The sequence below is a fragment of the Thamnophis sirtalis genome, unplaced genomic scaffold (genome assembly GCF_051295495.1).
Source record: "Thamnophis sirtalis isolate CommonGarterSnake01/CBP01778 unplaced genomic scaffold, rThaSir2_p1.2 scaffold_11, whole genome shotgun sequence".
Classification (NCBI taxonomy): Eukaryota; Metazoa; Chordata; class Lepidosauria; order Squamata; family Natricidae; genus Thamnophis; species Thamnophis sirtalis.
The window spans coordinates 54827271-54854776 of NW_028261391.1; the positions used below are offsets into that span (position 1 = coordinate 54827271).

The 27506-nt window shown below is 41.1% G+C and overlaps 1 protein-coding gene across 1 annotated transcript in view; it reads right to left on the bottom strand.

Moving 5' to 3' along the window:
- Positions 1–7206: 7206 nt before the first annotated feature.
- LOC148043655 (maestro heat-like repeat-containing protein family member 7) overlaps positions 7207–27506 on the bottom strand; it is a 34895-nt gene continuing 14595 nt past the window's right edge. Inside the window, exons 9-25 of the mRNA XM_087726092.1 lie at positions 26969–27064; positions 26712–26816; positions 26024–26159; positions 24976–25094; positions 24500–24649; positions 23818–23972; positions 22245–22392; positions 21711–21889; positions 21339–21476; positions 20512–20626; positions 11794–11937; positions 11068–11244; positions 9986–10132; positions 9317–9442; positions 7984–8086; positions 7493–7558; positions 7207–7373 (exon numbers count right to left, since the gene is read on the bottom strand). Coding sequence (XP_087582218.1) covers positions 7207–7373; positions 7493–7558; positions 7984–8086; positions 9317–9442; positions 9986–10132; positions 11068–11244; positions 11794–11937; positions 20512–20626; positions 21339–21476; positions 21711–21889; positions 22245–22392; positions 23818–23972; positions 24500–24649; positions 24976–25094; positions 26024–26159; positions 26712–26816; positions 26969–27064 — 2271 coding nt within the window. The remainder of the gene's footprint in view (positions 7374–7492; positions 7559–7983; positions 8087–9316; positions 9443–9985; positions 10133–11067; positions 11245–11793; positions 11938–20511; positions 20627–21338; positions 21477–21710; positions 21890–22244; positions 22393–23817; positions 23973–24499; positions 24650–24975; positions 25095–26023; positions 26160–26711; positions 26817–26968; positions 27065–27506) is intronic.

Consider the following 27506-nt stretch of genomic DNA (forward strand, 5'->3'; position numbering starts at 1 on the left):
GCTTCCAGACTTGTTATTGTAGCTCCTTGATCGATGGCCGGTGATTGTTGATGTTGTTGCTTTTTAGCTTGTTTCTCCATTCGTCTAGTAATCATGCGTCTAGATCTTTGTTCCATAACACCTTGCGCTTCTAGAAGAGAGAGATGCTCCATCTTATCTGATAGTTGTGTAGTTTGCTGTCTGTCCTGTCCTTCTTGTGGTCTTTCTCCAGGTCCAGATGATGCAGGATATCCAGCCTTCAAAATATTATGATAAAAATCTCGGGCTTTCCACACAGAGTTGAGGCGATATCTTTGCCTATCAAATGTAAGTATAATGCCAAATGGTGCGTCTCATCTATACTGCATCTGACGATTTCTGAGTTCTTCGACTAAAAAAGCGTAGTCTCTCCTGGCTCTTAACATTTGAGGTGGTATCTCTTTCAAAACAATCAGGTCTTGACCGCCAATTTGAAGCTTAGTGTTATAAGACTCTTGTAGTACCATATTTCTAAGCTCTCTTGTAGTGAAGTATATAACAATGTCTCGAGGAAGCTGCTTCTGCTTTGCCACCCAAGAGTTAACGTGATAAACTTTGTCAATCTGCCAGTCGAGGTTAATCCCTGGTCTTCCCACCAGGCGGTCAAAGGCTTCTGATAGAATCTGTTTCAGGTTCTCCTGTTTCTCCTCACGCAGCCCCCTTTCTCTTAATGCGAACTCCATTTGTCTATACTGTATCATAATAATTTCTTTTTCAGCATTTTCCACTTTTTGTTCCACCACCTCTGTTTTCAATGTCAAGTTGGTATTAGCCTCATTAAGATCCTCTAGACTATCTTCAATTCCGGAAACATGTTCTGTCAATACAGTTACAAGTCTCAGCATTTCATCTTTAATTTTAACAACCCTGGCATTGATTTTCTCATACAACTCCTGTTTAAGTCCTTTTATTTCCCCTTTTATTTCCTCTTTTATTTCTTTTATTTCCTCTTTTTCCTCCTGTTTTATCTCCTCTTTAGGATCTCTAAGTTTATCTTCCATTTTAATTGTCTGTGCGTTAAGAGCCACACTTAATTCTTTTGTTAACAAATCTCCAGCAGGGGGCGTAGGGAGCGGAGGCTGCAACCTTGTGCCAGGCACTGGGAATGTGCCCCTGGGAATAGAGGGCGATGGTTTCGGATTAATATTTGGTTTTGAGGCCATTCCAAATTTTATCTTCCAGCAGTTAATAAAACTCTGCTGCCTGACTGTGCAGCTATAAGTAAAGACGCTGAATTTCTCCCTTTACTTTGAAATTTGAGGCTTGGCAAAACTTTCAGAAAATAAGCATTGTAACAAGACAGTTCAGCAAATTCATCACCATTTAAATTCCAGATAAGCAAGATTAATGAGAGAATGGAAGTCTTGTAAAAATGAAACTAATTAGAAGGTTTCTGCTGGCCGATTGTGAAACAGGTGATAAGACGCTCCTTTGAAATTTTAGAGTTTTGTAGCATTTAACAAGGAGTTTAAGAAGATAATCATTATTACCGGAGAATCCAGCCGGCTCGGCGCCATTTTAAAAGCCTCTAAGTAAATAGATTTTCAGAGGAAGATCTTGTAAAAAAAAAAAGGAAGCTAAGATCTTGGTAAACAATTAATGTCCACGTAAACGGATTCAGCTCGTAATAAAATCAAATAAATCAAAGCTTTGAACTGAGTGGGGGAGACCTTACTTTGTACTGCACAAGGCAGTTTGAAGTTCCCAGCATGGACGCCATTCTGCTTTGGGCTGGCCCCCTCTCTCTGCAGGCACAGAAGCTGCAAAAATCAAAACGCATTTGCCAGCAAAACTATTCTTCTTCCCTTCTTGCCTGAAGGATAAGAAACCTGTTAAGACGTCAGATGGATGATCATCTAAACAGATACGTGACCAGGAATTCGGGGGTAGCTAATTTTAAGGTGCCACCATCAGCAGGCTCCTCCCAGGAAGTCCTGCATTTTCAAAGTAATTCTGTTTAGCACTTCTAATTTTTTTGTGTTAATTCCTCCTTTTCCATTAACCATATTGTATGTTTGATTGTATCCATTTTTCTTTTAATGTCCTTTTTTGTGGAGATTTCTGTAACTCTTTTTCAAGTCTTTTCTAATTGCTGTCTAGTATTTTAAAGGCTTGTCTTTTCTTTGTATTTCTTTTCCCTGTATAGTCTATTATCAAGCCTCTAGCGTAAGCCTTCATTGTATCCCAAAGATTCTGCATTGATGTGTCTTCTTTTCTGTTTTCTTTAAAGAAGAATGCCAATTCTTTCTCCATTTTCTGTACAAAGTCCTTTTCTTTTAATATAGTATTGTTTAGCGTCCATTTAGATCTTCTCCTTTGTCCTTTCCATTTAATTTTCATAGGATTGTGGTCTGCCCAAGTGCTTGTTTCTAAGTCAATTTGCTGTATGTTACAAATCAATTCCGTTGAAATCCATATCGTATCTGTTCTGGGCCATGATGAATGTCTATTTGAGTAGGAGGCATATTGTCTATTTGTGGGATTTCTTTCTCTTCATACATTTTTAAAATCTATTTCATCAGTCATTAAAAAAAAGATTTTGGAAGAGTCTTTCTATTCAGTTTCTTTTTTGTGTGTTTTATAATCCATATTTTGATCTACAATTCCATTAAAATCTCCCATCATACAAATATTAACATAATCAAATTCAATTATTTTCATGTGTAATTTTCTATAAAATTCATCTTAGTTGTCATTAGGAGCATAAATTGCTACTAAAAGTATTTTCTTATTATTGTCTATAATGTCCACCATCAAAATTCTTCCATCATCATCTGTGTAGATTTGTTCCTCTGGGATTGTATCTTTGATATACAAAACCACTCCTCTTTTCTTACATCTTGGCAACACAGTAAATATTTTCCCTAATTTTGGCTGCACCAGTATTTGTTCATGTTGCTTTTTAATATGTACTTCTTGTAGGCAGATTGTGTCCAGTTTTAATTTCTCTAATTTATGAAATGTTTTCCTTCTTTTAATAGCCAAATTAAGTCCATTTATATTAATTGTAATCAATTTTTTCTCTTCCATATTTATACTTTATAAGAAGAATTTGCTGCTCTAGTAGATCTCGGTTCTTGTTATTCTCTAAGATCAATGCTGCCTACCGCACCTTCTTCTTTCTCAGTCACAACTATGCACTCCTCTTGGAGTACAATTAGTGATTTTTCTTTTCCTGTCTCCTCATCTTTCCCTCTCATATGTTCTGCATAGAATAGTTCTGCTTTCACAGTTGAATTTATTCTGTATCTTTGTCCTTGCCATACAAACATGAGACCTTCTGATATCAGCCATCTATAATTAACAACTTTTTAAAGTAAAATTTTAGTCACAAATTGGTATTCTCTTCTCTTCTCTTTCACTCTTCTTGGTACTTGTTTCAAAACTGCAATCTCCTTATTTTTATATTCCAGTCTTTTGTCTCTTGCCTCCTGTAATATTTGTATCTTAATTGCTTTCTTAGCAAATCTTATATGAACTTCTCTTGGGAGATTGTTTCTCGCTGCATATCTTATATAGACTCAAAACATCTTGTCTATACCATCCATCATCTTCTCTTTGGTTATCTCCAAGATGTCTGCCAGAATTTCTATCATTATTTCTGCCAGATTTTCTCCCTTTTCTTCTAAATCTGAAATAAAATCTGAAATCTGAGATAAAATTCTGATCTATTGATCTCCCATCCCAGTATTCCACTGTTATCTTTTTCAACCACACTGAATCTGGTATCAATATATCCAATTTTCTTATCTCTTTGCTCATCTTTTTCTTCAATTTTTTGAAGTCTGTCCTCATATTTCATCATCATTTGGTGAATATTCTCAATTTTTCCATCTGCTTTCGCTGTTTTTTGTTTGATGTTTTCTGTTCTTTGTTCTATATTTTCTATTCTCTTTTCAATGTTATCTGTTCTCTTTTCTATATTCTCTGTTCTTATTTGTATTTTTTGTATTCCTTGCATAATCATCTGCAGTATCACTTCCTTGTCTTTTTCCTGTTGCAACATTGTGTGAATTGATCTTTGTCCTCCAGATGATGAAGAAGAGAAAATTGGTATTGCAGAGCCAGCGGCCGTTATTTTTTTACTCATTTCAAAACAGTTGATATACTATATGGTAGCTGAGAAATACAAAGTCTTCAGGTTCTTCTATACCTTAATCCACTTATATAGAGGACAGTTATAATCCCAAGTGGCCCTAATAAGAAGAGAGAGAAAAAAGGAAATGGAAAAAAGGGGGGGAAAGGAAAAAATGAAAAAATCTTCAGGCTCTTGTTTGCCCAAATCCAATTGGTTCCAGTTGTTTAAAAGAAAAAAAAAAGAAAAAATGTATCATTCACAAAATAAATAAATAAAAGTAACAATAATAAAAGTCTTCAGGTTCTTCTTTATCTTAATTAAGTTCAGTGAAATAAAATAACAAAATCCAGCAGGAAAAGAGGAAAATATATATCTATATATGTATCCCAAAAAATAGACAAGAAAAATAGAAAAGAAGCACACACCTTTTTTAAGAAAAAAAAAGTGGGAAGCCAAACTTCTTCTGCAGAAGGCCTCAGACCAGCTGGAAGTGGTAAATTGAGAAGGAGAGTAGGGGAGAACAAAGAGAGAGAGAAAAAGGGGAAACACTGCCACCATAAAATCCAAGGCTCTTATATTAAGTTCCAAACAAAATTAGCAGTTGTCTTTTCAAGTTCACTACAGTCTTCTTTCTTTGAATTCCAAATTTTCTTTCATGCCCAAATGCCATACACTGATAGTATCCTAGAAGAGTACCTATATAAACAATCTCCCATGCTCATCCCACTATCATTTCATAAGCAGGCTTAAAGTTCTTGAAATATAACATCAGTTCTTAACTTTTTTTTAACTTTTCTTTAAACACTCATACAAGAAAAAGAAAACAATGTTTCCAGGCCTCTAGATGGCAGTGTTATTTATTCTCTTCCACTTCCCTCACTTTCCTTATACTCAAAAAAGAAAAACAGATTCAAAAAGGAAATACATTTAGAGCCTTGGAAAGAGAAAAAAAGTAGGGAGGAAAAAGTCTTAGACAGCAAAAATTCTTATGCAAATATTTAAGAAAGAAAAGTAAAAAAAACCCAGTCTAGTTTAAAAAGTAAAAGACATTTGTAAATCCAGCCAAATTCCAACAATAAAAAGGAAGAAAAAAATCCACTCAACTTGACTCTGGCTTAATCTCACCGCTTAGCCTCTTCAGTCTTCAATTTTAAATTAACTTTTAGTCTTTTAGAGTGTTCTCTCGAATAATAATGATGAAAAGTCCTCTCACCAGATCAACACACTTTCTCTTTCTTCTGTACTGGAGCTGTCCCCAACTTCAGCAGCTTTGATGGCTGCCTCACAGCTGCTGGATGAAAGGTTTCTCCTGAATCAACCAGGGACTTTGAAATGTCCCTGGGATCAGTAGGATATGTCTTTCCCTGTCACTGTCTCTACGGGACGGTTTAGGTCAGAGATATCTCTGGAGCTGCAAGATCACCCATCGTACTGCCGCGACATCATCCCACTCTCCCATTCTATTTCCATTTCCATTTTTATTCTTATTCTTATTCTATTCTATTATTTCTATCTCTATTATTTCTATTTCTATCTCTATTATTTCTATTTCTATTTCTATTTTTATTCTATTTCTATTTGTGTTCTGTTCTATATTTTTCTATTCTATTGTATTCTATTTTCTTCTATTGTATTCTATTTTTTATATTCTATTTCTATGCTATGCTAATTCTATTCTATTATATTCCTTTTCTGTTTCTATTCTTATTCTTATTCTATTTCTGTTCATTCTGTTCCATTCCATTCCATTCTTTGTTTCTTGTCCTGCCTTCAGATGCTTTGAAGAATAGCTTGACTTCCTCTTCTTTGTGGCAACCCCTGAGATATTGGACCACTGCTATCATGTCTCCCCTAGTTCTTCTTTTCATTACACTAGAAATAGCAATAGCAATAGCAATAGCAGTTAGACTTATATACTGCTTCATAGGGCTTTCAGCCCTCTCTAAGCAGTTTACAGAGTCAGCATATCGACCCCACAGTCTGGGTCCTCATTTCACCCACCTTGGAAGGATGGAAGGCTGAGTCAACCTTGAGCCGGTGAGATTAGAACCGCTGAACTGCAGATAACAGTCAGCTGAAATGGCCTGCAGTACTGAACCCTAACCACTGCGCCACCTTGGCTCTTTTACCCAGTTCTTTCAACCGTTCTTCATATGTTTTAGCCTCCAGTCCCCTAATCCTCTTTCTAGAGTCTCCACATCTTTTCTACATCATGGCAACCAAAACTAAAACTGTGGTGGCTTTTTTGGCTGTTGCATCATATGCTACCTCATATTTAAGTGGCTATCCAATAATGTCACTAGATACTTTGAGTCCTAATTGAACATAATTAACAGAATAACAGAATATCTGCTGTTACCACCATCCACATCTTAATTTGAAATTGAGCATCTCAAAAGCCACATTCCGTGTTAAGGTTGTGGTTAAATAGAAACCAATCAACATTTCCCAAACTCATTGGTAGCCTCACATTGCAATGAAGAAGGACATGCATTCAATTTTGCAGCTACTAAGATTGTTGGCCGAGCAGTACAAAAACAGCCAGAGAAATGTTTGAAGCCCAGGAAACGGGCCCCTCGTCAGTCAACAGCCAATCAGATACCTATGAGTTACTAATCTCCCTGCCAGGTCCTGTTTCCATGATGTTCCTTCATGGTCTTTCACAACATAGGAATTATCTTCATGCTTCCTCCCTTTTCCCAAAGACCAGCTGAAAGAGAGATGCCCAGAGGGTCCTTGGTTGCCCCCTCCCTCTTTGGAAGAGCTTTATAGATCCTGCTGCCTTAAGAAAGTTCCAAACATCGTTAAAAATCCATCTCCTCCTGGGCACCCATTTTTTTAACTATTACCATCTGGCAGATGGTACAGGACAATAAAAAGAAGGACAAGTAGACTGAAAAAGAGCTTCCATCCCAGAGCAGTAACTATCTTGAATTCTATTGTAGAGGGCAACACAAATGCAATATTAGGAGTTTCCAATTTCATTGTATAGAATATACAGTTGTATACAATTGTATAGTTTTATTTTTAATATATAATATACACTGAAGAAGGCACAACTTTGTTGTATGGGGTGCCAAGACAATAAAGTAAAGGATTAAACTATTTAACTATGACAGTTTGGTCACGGAGATGTTCCGGATGACTTTGGAGAGGAGCTGGCTGCTAATGAGATCAGGGTTGATCCGATGGCCGCACTGCCGGAAGATTACTTCCATGGACTCAGCTGCAGCGTGAGCCACAGAGGCTTCGCGATCCTCTTGCAGATCCCGGAGACCTAGAAGGAATCCAGAAAAGAAATGATTTCCAGGATCCACCTTGAGAACCAACTCTGATCAGCGACAGAGCTTCTGGAGAGAAAGTCTCCACTTCAAGCAAGGGAACTTTGAAACTCACCCAGGAAAACTTCTTCGATTTGTTTGGAAGTCACCACATTCCGTTTCATGTATTCCGCACAGCAGCCTAGACACATGCAAAGAAAAGGTTGGTGGAGTTGGCAGAAATGGCTAAATCAACTGATTCAAGAAAGAAAATGCAGAATTCTTTTGTTTATATTTGGAAGAGTCGCTTTAGGACTTTACGGGATGGTCCCAGGAATTGGGTCTGTCTAGAGATCGGATGGAAAGAATTTCATACGACTCATATTTATGATGGTTGCAGAGTCTTGGGGGGGGGGGGTTGCCTGATCACTTTTTGCAACCTTCGGGCGAGCAAACTCCAGAGGCAAGCCCGATTCACTTAACAACCACATATCTCACTTAACAACCACAGGGATACCCTTAAGAAATGGGACTGTGTGTCTGTGTGTGTGAGAGAGAGAGATAATGGTCAGCATGCCTGGCCCTGGTTTTTCCTCCCCTCCTTCCAGAGTTTGCATTTGGGGTTACCAATTAAGAGGGCAGCTGCCTCTCGGGATGAAGAATTCTGGCTCTTCAGGAATTCCAGCATCTGCGCCAACATTTCCGGCAGGTTTTCCTTACATCGATTGATCTGAGGAACACATGGCCACAAACAAAGCAATGAACTCTGTAGCTTCCTCTTTTCTTTCTTTCTAAGGTTTCTAGTCCTCATGTTCTCAACAACAATGTCTTCCATAACATATTACATTTTATTATACTGTATTGTATCATATTGTACTTTAAACTATAATATTGTTATACTATACTATATTTTATTATACTAAACAATATTATTATACTATATTGGATTTTGTTAGGCATATAATCTAATGGTTGGGTTGGCAATATATAAATCATGTAACAATGCTGTACCTGTTTCTTTAAATAATGCTGTAAATGTCATTGGTTGCTGTTTCCTCAAGCGGCCATAAGATGGAGCCAGAATCACTGTTAGATGCTGATCTGAGTGTTTGGGAGCTGGCTGTTAGAAGTGTCGTATAGTGATCAGCGTGAGCTATTGTAAGTTTTGCAACTGGGGAGCTTACCTAACAGACTTGACTGGACTGAACTAGACTGGACTATTATACAATGCAATACAATATAATATTACATTATATAATATAGTATATTATAAGTATTAGTATAATACAGTTTTATATTGTATTATATTATACACACACACAAACATTTATGTTATTAAAGATAGTTTTATCCAAGTTAAAACCATGAAGGAAAATAAAGAAAAATAGTAGATAGTGAAAAAAGAATAGAAAAAGAAAAGAGAAAGAAAGATGATAAGAAAATGGCTTCTGATCTTATAAATGCATTTATGTTTTGCCCTCTTTACATCGTAATTTCCCTTTTCCACAAACTACCATTTCTGATCCTCAAACCCACAAATCAGCAAGGTTTATAGTCCTCAAGGTGGCATGGAACCTCTGGTGTTCCCGAGGGAGCAACAACCCAAGAAGAATCCCTCTAGCCAATTTAGTCTAGTGGTTGAGGCATCAGGCAAACAAACCAGGAGCCTGTGAGTTCTAGTCCCACCTTTCTCATGAAAGCCTGCTGGGTGACTTGGGGAGTTCTAGTCCTGCCCTTAGGAATGAAAGCTGGCTGGGTGACTTTGGTCCAGTCCCTCTCCCTCAGCGCAGCCCACCTCACAGGGTTGTTGGGAAGGAAATCAGAGGAGGGGGAGGGGGAGGAGAAGCATTAGGGACGTCCACCATCTTGAATGATTTATCAAAAGGAGAAAGGCAGGAGAAAAAGAAAATATATTATACTCTAATCCGGAAGAAAATGCACCAGCTAGGCTCCTACTTACCACCTCCGAGCAGATGCTGGAATACATGCTCTGGAGACTGGTGTAAATCTTGTAGTCAAACAAAGTCTCTGGAACTTCCTCCCACTTCATAAAGGAGACGCAGGAGTTCAGGGTGTTCCTGGAGATCTGTGCCGAGGGAGGAAAGGAGGCGTCAGAGGAGCTGGTTCTGAGGTTGTCCATCTTCTGCAGAGAAAACCCAGCCTTCTCCTTGCTCAGGGGTGGGAAAGGGGATGAGCCACTCCAGGAGGAAGCTATGGCAGGGCAAGGGGGCCCCTGAAGGCCAGAATTCCCCACAATTTAACCCTGATTCTCTTCTATTGGTACCAGGCAAACCATCAAGCAGAAAACAGTCCCCTAATCCAAGAATGACCCAACAGAAAACCTACACCCACATCAAAATGATCGAGCATTAAGCAGAGATTAAACCCTCCCCTCCAACCTACTGATGCTGTCACCTAGTTGAGTCAGGAAAGGCCTGCAAGAAAACAACCAGGTTCAGAGTGCACCAAGGACCTCACAACTTCAGGATTGCAGAATTTCTTTGCCTTTTCCAGAGGGTCCACATGATGCAACCATATGCTCTGAGTGAAGATGGGGGTACAGTGTGGTCTCATGGAGAAGGGAGCATGGAGAGAGCAGGAACTTAGTTGACCCCGCCCTTCAACTCACCTCTTGGGTCCAACTATTAGCCAACTGGATTATGAGAGGAATCAGGTTGCGCAGGATGGATTCGGTCAGATTCCCCTCTGCCTCCTTGACCCCTTTTAAGACCAGGCCAAAAACGGTGATGGAGGTGTTGCGCAACTCGGTGTCCTCCTACAAGGAAGAGAAATGTGTCAGTCCCTCCAATAGCATTTAGAAAGTGGGAGGTGTTGTGAGAACCTAGAAGTACAAACTGCAACACACACAACAGTCAGCTGAGCAAAATCTGAGAGCAGAAATTTCAGGTGAGAAAACGTCTCACATTTGATTCTCCTTTGTTTCCTTAAAGAGAAAGGCAGGGAGGGATCCACTAAACCTACAATAAAAGCCTTCATAACTCCCATCCTCTTCATCTGATCTGCCTTAGTTTCCCACTCACGAGACAAAGCAAGGGGAGTCTGGCAACTGTTTCTCTAGACAAGGCCATGCCAATGGTTGGCCATGGGTGTAAAAGGCTTGCAGACCAACCTCTATGGTGTGATTGAGGTTTTTTTTTCCATCTTTGCAGCCTTCAGATGTGAGGACTCCAACTCCAGTATGCTGGCTGGAGAGTTCTGGAAGTTGAAGTCCTCACCTCTTCAAGTTGGCAAGAGGGAGAAATACTGATGGAGACCAGAGTTTCCCAATCTCAGCAGCTTTCAGATGTGGGGACTGAGAACCTCTGGAGTTCTCAGGCCAGCAGAGTTGAAATCCACACACCTTAAAGTGTCTGAGATCAAGCAACACCAATCTGGATTTTTAATAAATATGGAGATTGATTGATGGTGGTTTGGTGAAGCTGAAGAGAGTGGCAATCTTTATTCTCTTCCACTCCACCTGGCACTTCTCCAGCTCTCTGGATGAACTCAATGTTCATCTGCAAGCTCACACACTCTTTTAGATTAGAACAACAGAGTTGTTGCTGAACTATTTCTAAGACTTTTTGATAAGATTAAAATTCTTCAGATGATACCCAGGCGATCTTTATGGGAGAAAAAGAGAAAAGGGAGGGAGGGAGAGGAAGAGAGAGAGGGGGGGTGGATTAGTTTGTTGTGATTTGGTTGACGTACATCAGCAAAATACTTCCCCAGGACCGGAATAAGATTAACAGCTTTCCATCCATAGGTTTGAGCATTCAGATACCGGAAAAGAAACTGAAGGGTCCAGAGTGATTCCTTTGCCACAAATTTATCTGGGTGACAAGCACAGTTGACCACAGGGACTAGCACCGGCTCTAACATCGTATTCTGAGGAAGGAGGGAAAGAAGGGAGCGATTAAACATCATCACTGGCATTCTCTGAGTCTACGAATGACAAACACAGAGAAGCCCACAGAACCTAGAATAACAGGGTTGAAAAGAGACTTGGAGGTCATCTAGTCCAACCCCTGCTCAAGCAGGAGACCCTACACTATTCTGGACAAATGGTTGTCCAGTCTCTTCTTGAAAGCCTCCAGCACCCACAACCTCTGGAGGCAAGTCGTTCCACTGATTAATTGTTCTCAGTGTCAGGAAATTTCTCCTGATGTCTAGGTTGATTCTCTCCTTGATTAGTTTCCAACTTGTTCTACTTTAGATGTCCTCCAAGAGGATCTGTCTCCAAATTGATCCTTCAGATCTTCCAGGGATGCCCCCATCTTAGTAGAAGAGAGGCCACTGTAGCTGAGGGCATCCACTTTCTGGTGGTTGTCTTCTTCTCCTCCTTCTATCCTTCCTAACCTTGTAGAATTCCTGGAGAATGAGGTAACATCTGCTGCTCCCTTGAAAGTCCCTCACTTCCTGCCCCCCATCTCTTACCTCAAAGGGGTGCTGGAGAAGATACCTCAGACCACGAATAGCATATATTTGGATGAGGGGATATGGCTGAGCCATCCATTCTTGGAGGACATTGAGGATGTCCTGCATGATGAAGAAGTGTCCGAGCTCCAGGTGATAGAGAAGCTGGGGAAGAAGAGTGGAGTGACGGATTATTAACAAAGCAAAGGAAGGGAACTTTCCTCAAAGCCTCTATGAAGAGATGCCACATTCAGCCATTACGGGGAGAGGGGAAAAAAAGACAGTCCTCATATAGTGACTGCGGAAAGTCACCACGGCACTAAATAAAGGGACAACTCCATTTTTCAGATTCATGACCATTGATCACAGTCACCTGATCAAAAATTGGGTACTTGACGGTCCGTATTTATGACGGTCACAGTGTTTCTTTTTTTCTTTTTAAACAAACAAAATAAACATATAACATAAAAACCATCCTCCAGTTACATACAGTATGTCAATTGGTCACAAAACTCCTGTACCTCCTCACCATAGCCTTCACTTATAATTTATATAGAATCTCATATTATCAATCTAATATATATGTATACAATTATAATTATTTAACATTTATTTGACTATAATTATCATTACTTCCTTTTATGTGAGATATTCTAAATTTAGAATAGATTTATATTATGACATTTCATTACATCATCCTAAAACCATCCAGTAATATTACATCTTTACATTGTATTCGATATAAAATTATTTATCTTTGGTTACAAAACTTTCATGCATCCTCTCCATAGTCCTCACTTACAATTTATATAGAATTTCATAGGCATTATTATCATTATTAATCATTTATTTGACTATAACTATTATTACTTCATTTTATGCATAATATTCTAACTAAATTTAAATTAGTTTTTATTATAGCACTTCATTACATCATCCTGTATCCTTCCAATAGTGGAGTGAAATCTTATATCTCTTGCCATTTGTAGTATTTGTGTTCTAATTGCTTTCTTGGTAGATCTTATATGGACTTCTCTTGGCAACTTGTTTTTCATTGCATATCTTGTAAAGACTTGAAATCCCTTGTCTGTTCCTTCCATCAACTTCCCTTTGGTTATTACTGATGCTTCTGACAAAATTTCTATCATTACTGCTGACCATTTTTTTTCCCTTTTTTCCTTCTATATTCTGGAATTCTGGAATTCTGATCTATCAATCTCCCATTCCAATATTCCACTCTTGTCTTTTCCATCCTCAATCTCCTGTCAATATCACAAATTTTCTTATCTTTTTGTTCATCTTTTTCTTCAATTCTTCTGTTCTTTGTTTAATATTCTGTATTCTCTTTCTTTTCTTTTTCGTGTTGCAACATTCCTCCAGATAGTATAAACTGCCACTTTATAAAATCCAAGGCTTTTTTATTGTTCCAAACAAGTTCACTGCAATTCTTCTCTCTTTCAAGGCTTTCTTTTTACTCCAGTCCAGCTACTGATAGTACCATGGAGGAGCACCTGTATAAACAATCCATGCTCATCTGGCTATCATTTTCAATAAACAAGCTCAGAGACCTTGAAATGTAAATCAAATGTTCAAAGAAAAAAAAAGAAAAACAATGTTTCCAAGCCTCCAAGACTCTAAGTGGCAGTGTAACTTCTTTTCTTCTACTTTTACTCCCCACTTTATATTCCAAACTTCAGGAGAAAAAGAAAAGTTCTTAAAAAGAATATGCACTAGAGAATTGAAAATAGAAAAAGAAAGAAAATAGAAGGAAAAAAAAAACCTGGTCCAGTTTAAAAAGTAAGAAGCGTTTGAAAAAATTCCATCAATAAAAAGATTAAATAACAGAGGGGGCAGGGCTAGCTGCCAGCATTAATGGCTGCTTGGACGGAGAGCTCCATGAAGAGCAGCTGGATCTGGCATTCGGATGGGTTTCTGGAAAGACTTTTGTAAACCGAAGATTTCCTGTAGGGAAGACTGAAGAGAAGGTTGGTTTGGCACGACCATAGCAGTGGTGGGTTTCAAAAATTGTTCGAACCTACTCTGTGGGTGTGGCCTCCTTTGTGGGAGTGGCTTGCTGCCCATGTGACCAGATGGGAGTGGCTTGCCGCCCATGTGACCGGATATGAGGATGCCGATGACACTTGTCAGAACCACCTTAAATTACTTCACATACAGCACTGGCATGCATAAGAATATGATGCAAACTTGTTTTTTAAAAGCCATCTTTGGTTTGCGTTAAAACAACTTCAACACATGCAATGTTCTGATTGCACCACAAACACAGTAGTCATCCTTACCTTTCACAGAGGCACTGGGTTTTATAAATAGGAGCATAATAGTGTAGAATAATCATATCCAAGGACCAGTGGTGGGTTTCAAAAAAAATTGAAACCTCTTCTGTAGGTGTGGCCTGCTTTCCAGGTCCACTGGTGGAACCTCTTCTAACTGATTCGGTAAATTTGATGAACCGGTTCTACCGAATAGGTGCAAACTGGTAGGAACCCACCTCTGGACCATAGGATGGCAATTCATGGTCTGCACTTGAAATTTCCTTCATACCTCCGGGCGTGGAAGAGGGCGATCTATAAAGGCCGTCCCAGAGTGCTGACAGCAGTTCAAAGTAAGCGAGAAGCTGCAGGAGTCGCGAGTGGCTTAACAGATTCCTGATCTTGGAAGAAGGTATTTTTATTCCAAAACAGCTCAAGAGATTAAGATTAAGAATTGGGGTGGTTGTTTTTTTCTATCCCCCCCCCCTTTATAGCGGCGAGTGAATGAAGGCTGGAGACTTTTTTTCTTTTCTTCTCTGAACTGTCTGAGGAGCTGAATCTAAAGTTAATTAGTTAACACAACAAAGGCCAGCTGTAAATAACTCTGATTACATGGATGCCTTCAGGGGAAATGAGTTAACTATTGAAGGTTTGAAGAAGAAAAAAAGCTGACTCATAGCAGTGCATTTTGTCAAGTCTGTTTCTTGTTAGTCTGTATTTGGTTAGCTTGTGGAAGAGTGACATCTACTGGTGAAATATGGAATCCCCCCTACCCCATAGTATACCTTAAGAGAAAACAGAACTTTTGGTGACTATACCCCTTGCATAACAAGAGACCTGACTATTGGAGAACATTGATGTTAATCTTTGGACATTACTAAAAGAAATAATCAGAGAGAGAGAAAGAAGATTTACTGGACCAAAGGACTCAGAATATTTATATAATTACTTAATTCAGGAGGGTCATATGTAAGGTTGAACTTAAAGAATAGGAATTAATGTTATAATACTACTATCAAAGGAATATATTGTTATTGTCATTGCTATTGTTATTGCTATAAGATTATTAATTCCACCATTTTTGATATTATTGGCATTAGTATTGATTAACTAAGGAGATGGTTTGATTCAGTGACATGCGGTGAGGTTTATGGCTGGTGAGGCAAAAAGAAAAAAAGCAGCTTTTGGCCGCCCTGCTGCTATGTCCGACATAGAGGTAAATTAATAAGTCTCTCTTGTTCTTTCTATCCCATGATATTTTTTTTCATAATATATGAATCTATTAATATATAGAGTATACCACCCCTTAATACTCCTTAAATTTGATTATTGAGTAGAGGAAGAGGGAAAAGAAGAGGGAAAGGGAGGAGAGGGAGAGGAATGAATGAATGAAGGAAGGAAGGAAGGAGGAAGGAAGGAAGGAAGGAAGGAAGGAAGGAAGGAAGGAAGGAAGGAAGGAAGGAAGGAAGGACGGGAGAAAGTTACGAGGGAGAGAAGAAAGTGGGAGTTCTGGAAAATAACTAAATTAGGGATCCAATTCTTCCAAAAAATGACAAGCACTACAAATCTAACAAAAATTGGCACGGGGAGGAAGCCAGCACCCCAGGGGTCTCTAGCGGCTGCCAGCCCTTCAAACCAAAGATCATCGGAGGATATGCTCCAGAGAGAAAGATCCATTTCAACTAAGGAGCTTCAGATGATATTATAGACTATGCAAGAGGCAATGGCTAAAAATCACAAAGAACTAAAAAGGATATTAGAGAAATAAGAAATGATACAGGAGAACTAAAGGAGAGGATGCAGAAGATGAATGATAAATTTGAGAAGTTCCAGGAACAGATCAATAAACACGAACAAAATGTAATAGAAGGAAAGTTGGAGAATGAAGGGGAAAAATGGAGGAGCTAAATTCTAGGCTGATCCAGGCAAACAAAGAACTTGAGTTAATGGTCCTCTGGTTAGAATCAGAGAAAGTGGCCCAAATTCTACGATTTCAGAATGTAAAGGAAGAAAAAGTCGAGGATTTATCAGACACGATGGCAGACCTTATGGCAAAGGCTTTGGGAATAGGAAAGGATGAGATGGCAAGTGAGATCGATAAGACATATTGAATTCAGACAAACTCGCAAAAAAGAACAATCTCCTGAGGGAAGTCCATGTAAAGTTCATTAAAAAATCAATAAGCGACAAGGTGCTGAATAGAACAAGAGACAATCCGATAATACACAATCAACGAGAACTAACAGTCTTAAAACAGGTACCGAGGAGAATCAGAGAACTAAGAAGGCCCTATCAATTTTTAACATCTGTGCTGAATAAATACGAAATTAACTTCAGATGGCTGATGCCGGAGGGCATACTGGTAACTTGAAGAGATTGAAGATTCAGAATTACAGATACAATCAAGGTTTGCACAGGGTAGGAAGAAGGAAGGCATTGCCAAAGATTACACAATATTAGATAAACTTTTTTTTTAATAAATGTTTTTTAATTTTAGTTTAAAACAGGTACACATCTTTCTGTAAAATATATATCAATCAATTACAGATAAGTTTTGGTACATCTCCTCCACAGTCAACCAACATAACTCATATTAACTAAGGCATTATTATATATCCATTTTCATTTAACTGTAATTATTATTTAACAATATTGATGAAAGTAATAATCTTGACCAATCCCTGCCCACTCCGGTGGGAGAGAAAAGAATCAAAAAAAAAGAAAAAAAAAGAAAAAAAGGACAGATAAAAAATAAAAATTAAAGTAAAAAATAAAAAATAAAAATAATACAAAAAAAGACAAGAACGACAAGAGACAAGGCAGGAAAACGAAACAAAACACAGGTGTCTATCATGAGAAAAAAAAGAAGTATATCAACTGGTTACAACATGCTTTGGTGCTTCTCTTTCATTAACTCATATTAATTCAAATATCTTAACTCGAATATTTACCATATCAACATCATTATACCTCCAGTTTTAATTACCTATGGTTATTTAAACATCCTTCATCCTTAGCTATGCATTACATAATTAATCCATAACACATGCTGACAATTCATTTACTTATTTATAAAATCCTCTATTATCATCAAATCCTCATGTCTTATTTTAGCTGGACATCCATAATATTTAATTATATCATATATCATAACATTTTCCCAGTATTGATTAACATTTGATTGTATGTATTTTATTTAGTTTTTAATAGTGATAATTATTGTATTTAATACTCTTTATGTATAATCTTCCAATTGTTAGTTATCATATCAACTCCACATTATATACATTACTATCAATATCAATTATTATTCCACTATATCTGTTACAAGAAAAAGCAATTAGGTTTAACTAATTTTCAATTGTGTTCTTCAATGGATCAGCCAGTTCCAAATTATATATATTACTATCCATATCAGTCATTTTTCAGCTATATCTATTACACATTAAGGTAATCAGATTTAGCTAAATTTTAAATTACGTTGTTCCATCTATCAGCCAGTGTCTCTCCAATAGCAAGATCCTCTCCAGCCAATTGCCACGCGTTGGATAAATTTACCAAATGTTTTCATAATCAAATCCAGACAGAGATATTTTGGCACCTTTGGACTCTGAATGTCAATGATGAAATAATAATAATGTTGTCCTGGGCTTGTAAAATTTTCCAAATTAACTTTAATTCTCAAGGGTGGATTTTCCATTCCTCCTGCACTCTGTCTTTTTAAATGAGTCTTCTTTATAGCTTCCCCCCTCCTTTCTTCCTCTGAGATAGACCAGACACCATTTCTCACATTTTCCGTTTGTATTTCAGGAGCATTTAAACATTCAACAATCTCAGTTTTTGCTTCATATTTTAAAATCAGATGATCCAGTTTTCTTTCCAATCTTTGATAAGAATCAAAAAGTCCTCTACATACGGAAAAAAGTCTCTGAAATGAAATCTTAGAGGTATTTTGGGACGCCATGATGTGTGTCGCAGTTAAAAATTGCAAACTCTTTTTTTTTTCCACAGACTTCTTAGTCTCTCACAGGCTGTGATTGTAAACAAAGCCGAGTAGTAAAGTAATAAAAGTGTCGAATCGTGACGGGCTAATTAGTAGAAAATAAATCCACTTAAGGAGATTCAGAGGGGGGAGGGTGTCGAGGAGTTTCTTGAAGCATTTAAGAAGTAAAGTAATTACCAGCCATAAATCCATTGGAAAAAGCCAATTCGCCGCTAAATTTCCCTGTTCTTTGGTTTCAGTTATCTTAAGTTTTTAACGCGAACAGTCTCTCTTGGATAATAAAATCAGCTTACCAGATGACATCACTTCTAGCATTCTTAGGGGCAACCTGCAGTTTCAGTTAGCACACAGCTAATCCAGAAAGGAATTGGCACGAGGAGTTAATACCACCACCACCCCCAGAGATTTGCGGGTATCTCTGAGGTCCTGGGTCTCTCCCCACCTTCACTGTCGTCTCCGGGACAGCTAGAGTTCAAAGAACCCGTCCAAAAATCCTTCGGTATAGAGGAATTTCAGGAGTAGCCTGAAACTCCATCTTCTCACTGCTAAGCCCCGCCTTCTTCCCCCCCATTAGATAAACTTTTGATACAGACAGAAAACAGGCTGATCAAAGTGTAGATAGATTTTTGTTGGAATATAAGCTAGAGGAGGAACATGTCAAAGAAACTATAGTCGCCTGGGTGAAAAATTTTGGTTATAATGTGGAATTGGCTAAGTGGGAAAAACTTTGGATACAATCAGAAACTAACAATGGCTACAGCTTATAAAGAAAATCTTTATAAGATGTTCTACAGATGGCATCTTCCCCCAGCATGGCTCTCCAAAATGTTTAAAAATCTAGTCCCAAATTGTTGGAAGTGTAAAAAAACACCAGGCACTTTTTATCATATGTTGTGGACGTGCAATGAGGCAAAAAAAATGGAAAATGATTCAATCACGGTTAGAACAAATGGTGGGAGACCAAATCTTGTGTAAACCAGAAATGTTTCTCCTAGGTATAATACGGGAGGGGTTTAAGAAAGATACACTTTATCTAATTTACATGTACTAACTGTGGCATGCATAACTTATGCACAATATTGGAAAAAAGAAAATACACCATCAGAGCTAGATATAATCAGAAAAGTGTTGGTCTATGTGGGAGCAGATAGGCTCACTCTTGAACTTAAAAATAAAGGGGAATCAGAATATTTTGAAGTCTGGAACAGATTTTATAATTGGTATAAGACAAGGTGACAAGACTGGAACAAACTGTATATTTTGTGATTGGACAGAAGGATACACAATGTATTAAGTAGGCTAATTGTTAATGGTTGAGACTAGCTGTATATAATGTGAATGTATGGTCACTTCGACTTTGCGGTACTGCATTGTTTTAAATGCAAAAATAATAAAAATATATTAAAAAAGATTAAAGAACACACTAAGTTTGACTCAGGCTTAATCTCGCAGCTTAACCTCTTCTGTCTTCAATTTCAACTTTACTTTTGATCTTTTTGAGTGTTCTCTTCTCTAATAATAAAATTTATCTCACTAATTCAACACACTTTCTCTCTCGCTTTCCTTCTGTTCTGGAGCTGTCCCAACTTTCAACAGCTTCAATGGCTGCTTCTCTGTGGTCAGAAAAAAGGGCTTCTCCTGGATCTGCCAGGAACTTTGCGATGTCCCTGGGATCAGCAGGATGTGCCCTTCTCTATCATGGTCTGTATGGGACGGTTTAGGTCCAAAAGGACCGTCCAGCGGCATACATATTGACGCCGGGATTGCACATTGTATCGTCGTGATGTCAGCTTCACATGCTAACGGTCGCAGTGTTTCAAGGTTACGTGATCCTTTTTGTGACCGCCTGATAAGCCAAGTCAAAGGGGAATCCAGATTTACTTAACAATCGTGTGACTAACTTAACAACTGCAGCAATTCACTTAACAACTGTGGCAAAGGAGATGGTAAAATAGAACAAAACTTGCTTAGGGACTGTTTCACTGAGCAACAGAAATTTGTGGCTCAGTTGTGGTTATAAGTCGAGGACAACCTGTAGAAGAAAATCACTGAAATATCTGGTTTATCCTAAGTGTATGACCACGGCATTGGCTTAAGGGCTGCTGCGATCACTTAGTGACCACTGGAGGTTCTATGACAGTCTTACATTGAGGACTACAGAATGGCAATACAAAACTGTCTATAATGCAAAGAGGGAACGGAATTTGGGGTTATTGAATCTTCCTCCCTCCCTCCCTCCCTCCCTCCAATTCCACCGATTAACAGAATAAGAGGATACCTTGAAGGTCTTCTAGTCCAACCCCTTGACCAAGCAGGAGACCATCTACTATGTCAGACAAATGGCTGTCCAGTCTCTTCTTCAAGGCCTCCAGTGATGGAGCCCCCACAACTTCAACTTCCTAATCATAAAGTCCCCCTGAACCCTGCATAACTTTCCTGGAGCTCCACAATGTTGTGGTGCATCCTCACCTCCGAGAAGAACACCATGCCAATTGTCTTCTCCCTTAAGTTGGGACGGTGCAGGTAGGTGTTGGCATGTCTGAACATCATCTTCAGCTCCACTTTAGAGTAGGTGAAGAGTTTCCTAAAGATCAAATAGGGAGAAATCAGACAAGATCTGCTGGTGAGTGAGGAGAAAACCACCAAGCTAAACAAATGATTATATGAATTATGGCTAAATAAATTACTCAATGAATTAGTCCTTTTACAGAATTTCTCACCCTCCCTCTCTTTCTCTGTCTTTCTCTTCCTCTCCTCCCTCTCCTTTCCTCCCTCCCTCTACATCTCATTCTCTCTCTCCTTTTGTCTCCCTCTGACACTCCCTCTCTTTCTCTGTCTTTTTCTCCCTCCTTCCTCTTCCTCTCTCCCTCTCCTTTCTTTGTCTCCCTCTCATTCTCTCTATCCTTTTCTGTCTCCCTCTCTCCCCCCCTCCGCCTCCCTCTCTTTCGCTCTCTCCCTTCCATCCCTCTCCTCTCCTCTATCTCCCCTTCCCTCTCTCTCTTTTTCCTCCCTCTCACTCTCCCTTTCTTTCTCTTTCTCTCTGTGCCTCTTCTTCTTCCTCTCCTTCTGCCCTCCCTTCCTCTCTCTTTCACTCTCTTTCTTCCTTCCTCTTTCCTTTTCCTCTATCTAACCCTCCCCCTTCCTCTCTTTCTCTCTCCCTCCCCCTTCCATCCCTCTTCCCCCTCTCCCTCACTTTCTCTCTCTCTGCCTCTTCTTCCTCTTCTCCCTCAGCTCTCCCCTCCCTCTCTCACCCACTGCCACTTGTAGCCAAGTTCTTTGGACTCTGAAGTTCTTACCGGACCAGGTGGAAAATGCCCTCAAACAGACCATCTGGGCTCGACAGCAACTCCCAGCATCCCAGAGTCCCCAAATCTTTGTATTCCTCTTCATATCCGGCAGACAGGATGAGGTTTTTGATCGCCTGCACTGCCGTGCTAAATCAAAGGAAGGGAGAAGAGTTGGTGCCAATGCTTTGGCCGATGCCCCCTGTAAAGGCCAGGCTTCCCATGACGCCAACCGGCCTCCCGCTGCCCTTCAGGAGAGCTCCAGGTTTCACTTGGCGGCTTGTGCAGCAACCACAAAACACAACAGCAAATCACTCTCCCTTTATTTCTTCCCCCTCCAGTGATATCCAGTAGGATCCAGATTGGTCCCAGGAGATTCCTTACCTCAAGAGGTTGATCTGTTCTGAAAGGTCCATGACTCTGCTGGACCTGGATCTACTCTTGCTGGCTCCCAGGAGGAAGTACAGCTGCGTGACCAGGGCAAGGAGCAGGTTGGAGAATTTGTTGTCGAGGAGCTCAGCAGCATTTGGGAGGGACAGGAGGAAACAGAGGGCGTTGGTGGCCTAGAAACGGGATGAAGGGAGAGTCACCTTGGGCTCCCCAGGTTACTTAGATTCATCACCTTCTTCCTCTTCCCCAGAATCCCTTGCGGGGTGGAGTCTGGCTAACACAATGGAGCTGAGGGTTTACTGGCCAGATGCCCTTCCTGTTGCCAATGAGGAGTTTTGTTCAACAGATACATTCTCATTGAGCCCAGGAAGAGAAACATCTGCCTCCACCTAAAAAGGAGGGGGGCTTATGCCAAATGATGCTCCAATTTTAGCCCCAGCAGTTTTCCCACCGCCTCCCTCTCCCCTTCCCTTAGGTATTCCCCACCTCTAGATCCAAGGGAAAGAGAGCCACCAGTGGAGGGCTTACAGCAATAGGCATGAGGGACTTGCTGTTCCTCCTTGCGAGGGCTTCGGTGCTGGGGTCTTGGTTCTGCAGCCTTTTCAAGAGGGGCTTCATGATCTTGAAGTTGGCATAAGGGTCTGCAGCCAGCGCCCCCCAAATCTCCCTGGCAGTTCTGCGGAGGGGGAGAAACCGATTGGGAGGGAATCAGATCCTTTCCCCATTTCGGAAGAGACGGCCAGCCAGAGAGATGAACCCCTCCCCCCAACAGAAGGAAGGATTGGAAAACCGAAGACCAAATGAATGGCTCTCATGCCAGAAAAATATATATACACAGGTAGTTCTCGACTTACAACCATTTCTCCAGGAGCCATTCAAAGGAAAGGCATTGAAAAAAGTGACTTATTCCCAGTTTTCACACTTTCCAGCATCCTCAGGATCATCTGACCAAAATTCAGACTCCTGGACAACTGGCCATCCCAAAGTCAAGTGATCACATTTTGTGACCTTCTAACAAGCACATTCAATAGGGAAGTCAGATTCACTTAACAACCATGTTTCCCTCTTGACAACTTAACGAATGTGACAAGAAAAGTCATAAAATATCTTTCAAAGTTCATTCCCATCTCGACCCTCATCTGATGTGACCTCCCACTAGAAGACTTCATCTGTGACACACCCATGGCCCATCAAAACATCCATCAAGACCCTCACCTGACATGACCTTTACTGACCTCCCCATCACAAGACCCATCACAAGATCCCCACCTGACACGACCCTCTTAGGTGACCTCCCCATCAGAAGACCCTCACTTGATATGATCCACACCTAACATGACCCCTCCATCACAAGACTCTCACTTGATATGACCCTCACCTGGTCCATCACAAGATCCTCACCTGACACAACCCTAAATCTAAGGGGATCTCCCCATCACAAGACCCTCACTTAATATGACCCTCACCTGGTCCATCAGAAGACCCATCACAAGATCCTCACCTGACATGACCCTCAATCTGAGGTGATCTCCCCATCACAAAGCCCTCACTTGATATGACTCTCACCTGACATGACTTCCACATCACAAGACCCATCACAAGATCCCCACCTGACATAACCCTCAATCTGAGATGACCTCCACATCACAAGACCCTCACTTGATATGACTCTCACCTGGTCCATCAGAAGACCCATCACAAGATCCTCACTTGATATGGTCCACACCTGACCTCCACATCACAAGTCCCATCACAAGATCCTCACCTGACATGACCCTCAATATGAGGTGATCTCCCCATCACAAGGCCCTCACTTGATATGACCCTCACCTGAGACAACCCACACCTGATGTGACCTTTCCATCACAAGACCTACTGACCACATCAAGCCCTTACAGGCAGAAGATCACCAGCACTAGTGTTCCTTAAACTCCACCTTGCCTGGTAACAAAACATTTGGAAACCAACGCAGAAGCTTAGAGAACCAACCTCCACCCTCTTCCTCCATCTGAGCTGTAGAGATTTGCCCCATCGCAAAGGATTGAGAGACTCTGAGGAATCCAAGACAACAGGATGCCCATCTCCTTGAAGTTCTTCTTACCCATCACAGCCAATGGAGGATTCCAGCAATATGTCCACAACTCGGTTGACCCTCTTGGAGGCCAAGTGACATACGCCTTTGAGGGTGAGATATTTTGTTGCTGGGTGGGTAATATTCGGGAGACGGTGGTAGATCTCCTTCAAGATCATGGGTAGCTATGGCAAAAGAGGGATTGGAGGATGAGATTCAGTGTTGGTCTCCATTGGAGATGCAGTAGGGATGATAACTCCCACTCATTGGGGGAAATAAATTGGCCCCCACAATGTCAACATTTGCCCTACATTTTTTTAAAAAACTCCTGATTTGTCCAGCTGCCTGTGATATTTTATTTATTGGTTTATTTTAGGAGATTTATATTGCCACCTATTCGTACATGATTACTCAAGGCAGCTGACAAAGCCATAAAAACATCTGGGGCCTTCACCACTGCCACACTGGCTCACAAAATGTTAATTTTCATGAAAATAATATGGCTCCTTTGTTTTGCCCTTACCTTCTTCTGGGAGGGTTGGACAACTTTGTCAACAGCCCTAAGATCGCTCAGTGGCCTCCCATCCAGCCTTACCCTTCTTAAAACCACAGAAGTGTCATCACTGTGCCAACAAGGTCTCAGCCATTCTCATCTTTGTTTTCTACAAAATCTCCTACATCCCTTTTGCTCCAAACCCTGCAATGTTCTTACCTCTTCCATATCCATGCCACACTCCACCAGGATGGCGTTGAGGAGCAGCCCCGCAGACTGAGAGATGTTCTTGTCCACGTGTGTCAAAGCCTCCAGGGTTTCCAAAATCAGCTGCGTTAGCTGCAATGGGCTGAGATGCTCCCCAAAGGCCTATCGGAGAGAAGGAAAGGAGACCATGCAGAGATGCCTTGGGGCTTTGACGCCTTTCTCTTGAGACTTTGACCCAGATTGGGGAATAGCACACTGTGTAGAGATGCAGCCTTATTCCATGTCCTCCATCAGGTGGAATTCGGATGGGGGTCAAAGAAGCTAACATGGCAGCTGCCCTTTCTTCCTCCTAGGCATTGGGGGGAGGGGTACCCAAAGCCCAACCTTGGGAGGATGCCGTCCCCACTGTGAGGTTGACTCCTTTGAGGCTCTCCAGGTCAGGAGGAGGAGCAAAAGGAGGCCAGACCAATGGCTGATCCAAAACTTACCTTCGCCACTTTGGAGATATTGTTGTGGAAGATCCCAGAGCCCGAAAAAAAGAAATCCTCCCTCAGCCAATGTACGATGTTCCCCTTTTTGTTCTTCTGTTTCTTGTCCATTTCTTTTGCTTGGGAGGGAGGGGGAAAAACCACAAGATTTTGGCCTTCAGAACCTGGGAACTTCCTTTGTCTGACGGCCGGTTTAGTCATTGCAAGAGAAGAGAAGATCTGGAGCTCAGGGTTGACCATAGTGGTCTCTGGTGCTCTCTGACCTGGGGTTTTTTTCTTGCAGATGTTTCATTGCCCAACTAGGGAACGTCATGAGGGGGGATGACCATCAATACTTATGGAAGCAAATAGAAAAGATCCCTCCCTTCAAGTACTGATGACCTTACTTAGTTGTTTCATGAAATGTCAAGAAGAAAACCACCAAGCTCAGAGACCACCAAGGACCCCACAGTCCTTCTCGTCCTCTAACTCTTTTCCCTCTCTCCCTCTCTCTTCCCTACTTTCTCACTACCTCCTCCCCCCTCCTTCTCATCTTCCTCCCCTACTCTCTCCTTCCCCTCCCCCCTCCCTCTCTTCCTCTCTCTCCCCTCCCTTCTCATCTCCTCTTCCACTTGCTGCTCCTCCTCCTCCCCCTCTTTTCTGTCTCCCTTTCTCCCTCCCTCTCTCCTCCAACCTCCTTGCTGTCTCTCTCTTCATCACTCCTTGTCACTCTGTCCTATCTCCTCCTCCTCTTCCTCCTGCTTCTCCTCCCTGTCTCCCTTTCTCCCTCTCCTCCTCCTCACTCCCTGACTCTCTCTTCATTGCTCCTTCTCCCCCCTCCTCCTCCTCCTCCCTAACTGACTCACTTAATGTGAGAATCACCTTCTTAAAAGGACCCCTGGCCCTGAAAAATGCCAATATCAACTGCCAATTCCAGGCATCTCTGCCAAGCCCAACAACCCAACGTTTCTTGGCTAAGCCACAGGCTGTGCCACCCAATGCTCTCCTGGGCAGGGGGCATCCCTGGTCTTCTTACAGCAAGTCAACCCTTGGAGTCCAAAGTTCTCACCCATTTTCCTCATGAGGAGGTGGTGCAGGTAGTAGGCAGCCTCTGCAGATGTCTGGCCAACTTCTGGGCTGGTGTCGCCAATGTGCAGGGCCAGCAAAGCCACCAGCTGCCCCAGCAAAGAGAAGTCAGCTGTGGTCTAAAGAAAGGAAGGGGAAAGGAGGGGAAAGAGGAGAAGGGGAGGGGGCTCATGAAGCTTTCAGCCAGCTGAAATCAGGGAATAAGAACCACGGAACCACAGAATCTTAGATACACAGAATGTTAGAATCATAGAATTATCAAATATTTGAATCTTAGAATCTTTGAATCACAGAACCTGAGAATTTCAGAATCTCAGAATCTTTGAATCACAGAATCTGAAAATTACAGAATCTCAAAATCTTTGAATCACAGAACCTGAGAATTACAGAATCTCAGAATCTTTGAATCACAGAACCTGAGAATTACAGAATCTCAGAATCTTTGAATCACAGAACCTGAGAATTACAGAATCTCAGTATCACAGCATGACAGAACCGCAGTTGCTGGAAGGGACCATGGAGGTCTTCTCCTCCAACCCTCTGCTCAAGCAGACTCCTTGTATCCTCCTGGTCACATCCCAAAGGTGCTTTTCCCAAAAGGCAGCTGGACTTTCTTGGGGTTTTTCCTTTCTTTGAAAACATTTTGCTTTTCATCCCAAAGGGAGACTTACGTCAAAATTGACATTGTCTGAAACGAACTTGAGGAGGTGCTTGATGGTCTTGAGGGCCCTCTCTCTCTCGTGACTCTTGGGAGAGTCGATCCAGGGATTTATGTCCTGCCAGGGGAAACGAAGGAGAAGGAGGAAAGGAGGAATGGGTCATTCCCAGTTGGAAGAGCCACAGACTCCACAGCGGGATAGAAGGGCCAAATCCAGCCTGAACATCTGGCTGACCGGGCAACCCACCCCAAGAAAGGATCTCTCTTTACCGTCAGGATGTCCTGCAGGGCATCCAAATTGGGAGCTTCAGACAGCAATCCGGTCAGCATGTTGTTGCAGGCAGTGGCTGTCTGATGATAGAAATCCTAAAAAAAAGAGAAAAGGAAGGAGGGGCGTCAAGGAAGCAACGGCCCCTGAAAGTGGCAGAAATCCAGGGGTGGGGAACTGATGGCCCTTTTACGACTGGGGCACTGCAGCTCCTAAAGTTCCTGAGCCAGCCATGGAATTCTGGGAGTTGAAGTCCAGAGGTCTGCAGTAAATGGAGTGGCTGACTTGCAGGGCTGTTTTTTCTTCCTTAACAGTTCTGGGAGATTCAAATACAGGCAGTCCTCATCTTATGACTACAATTGAGACCCAAATTTCCACTGCTAAGCGAGACATTAGTGAATTTTGCCCCCATTTTATGAACTTTCTTGCCACAGTGGTTAAGTGTATCTCTTTGGTTATTAAGTTGATCACACAGTTGTGAAGTGAATCCAGCTTCCCTATTTACTAGTCAGAAGGTCACAGACCCATTCTAGGGTCATG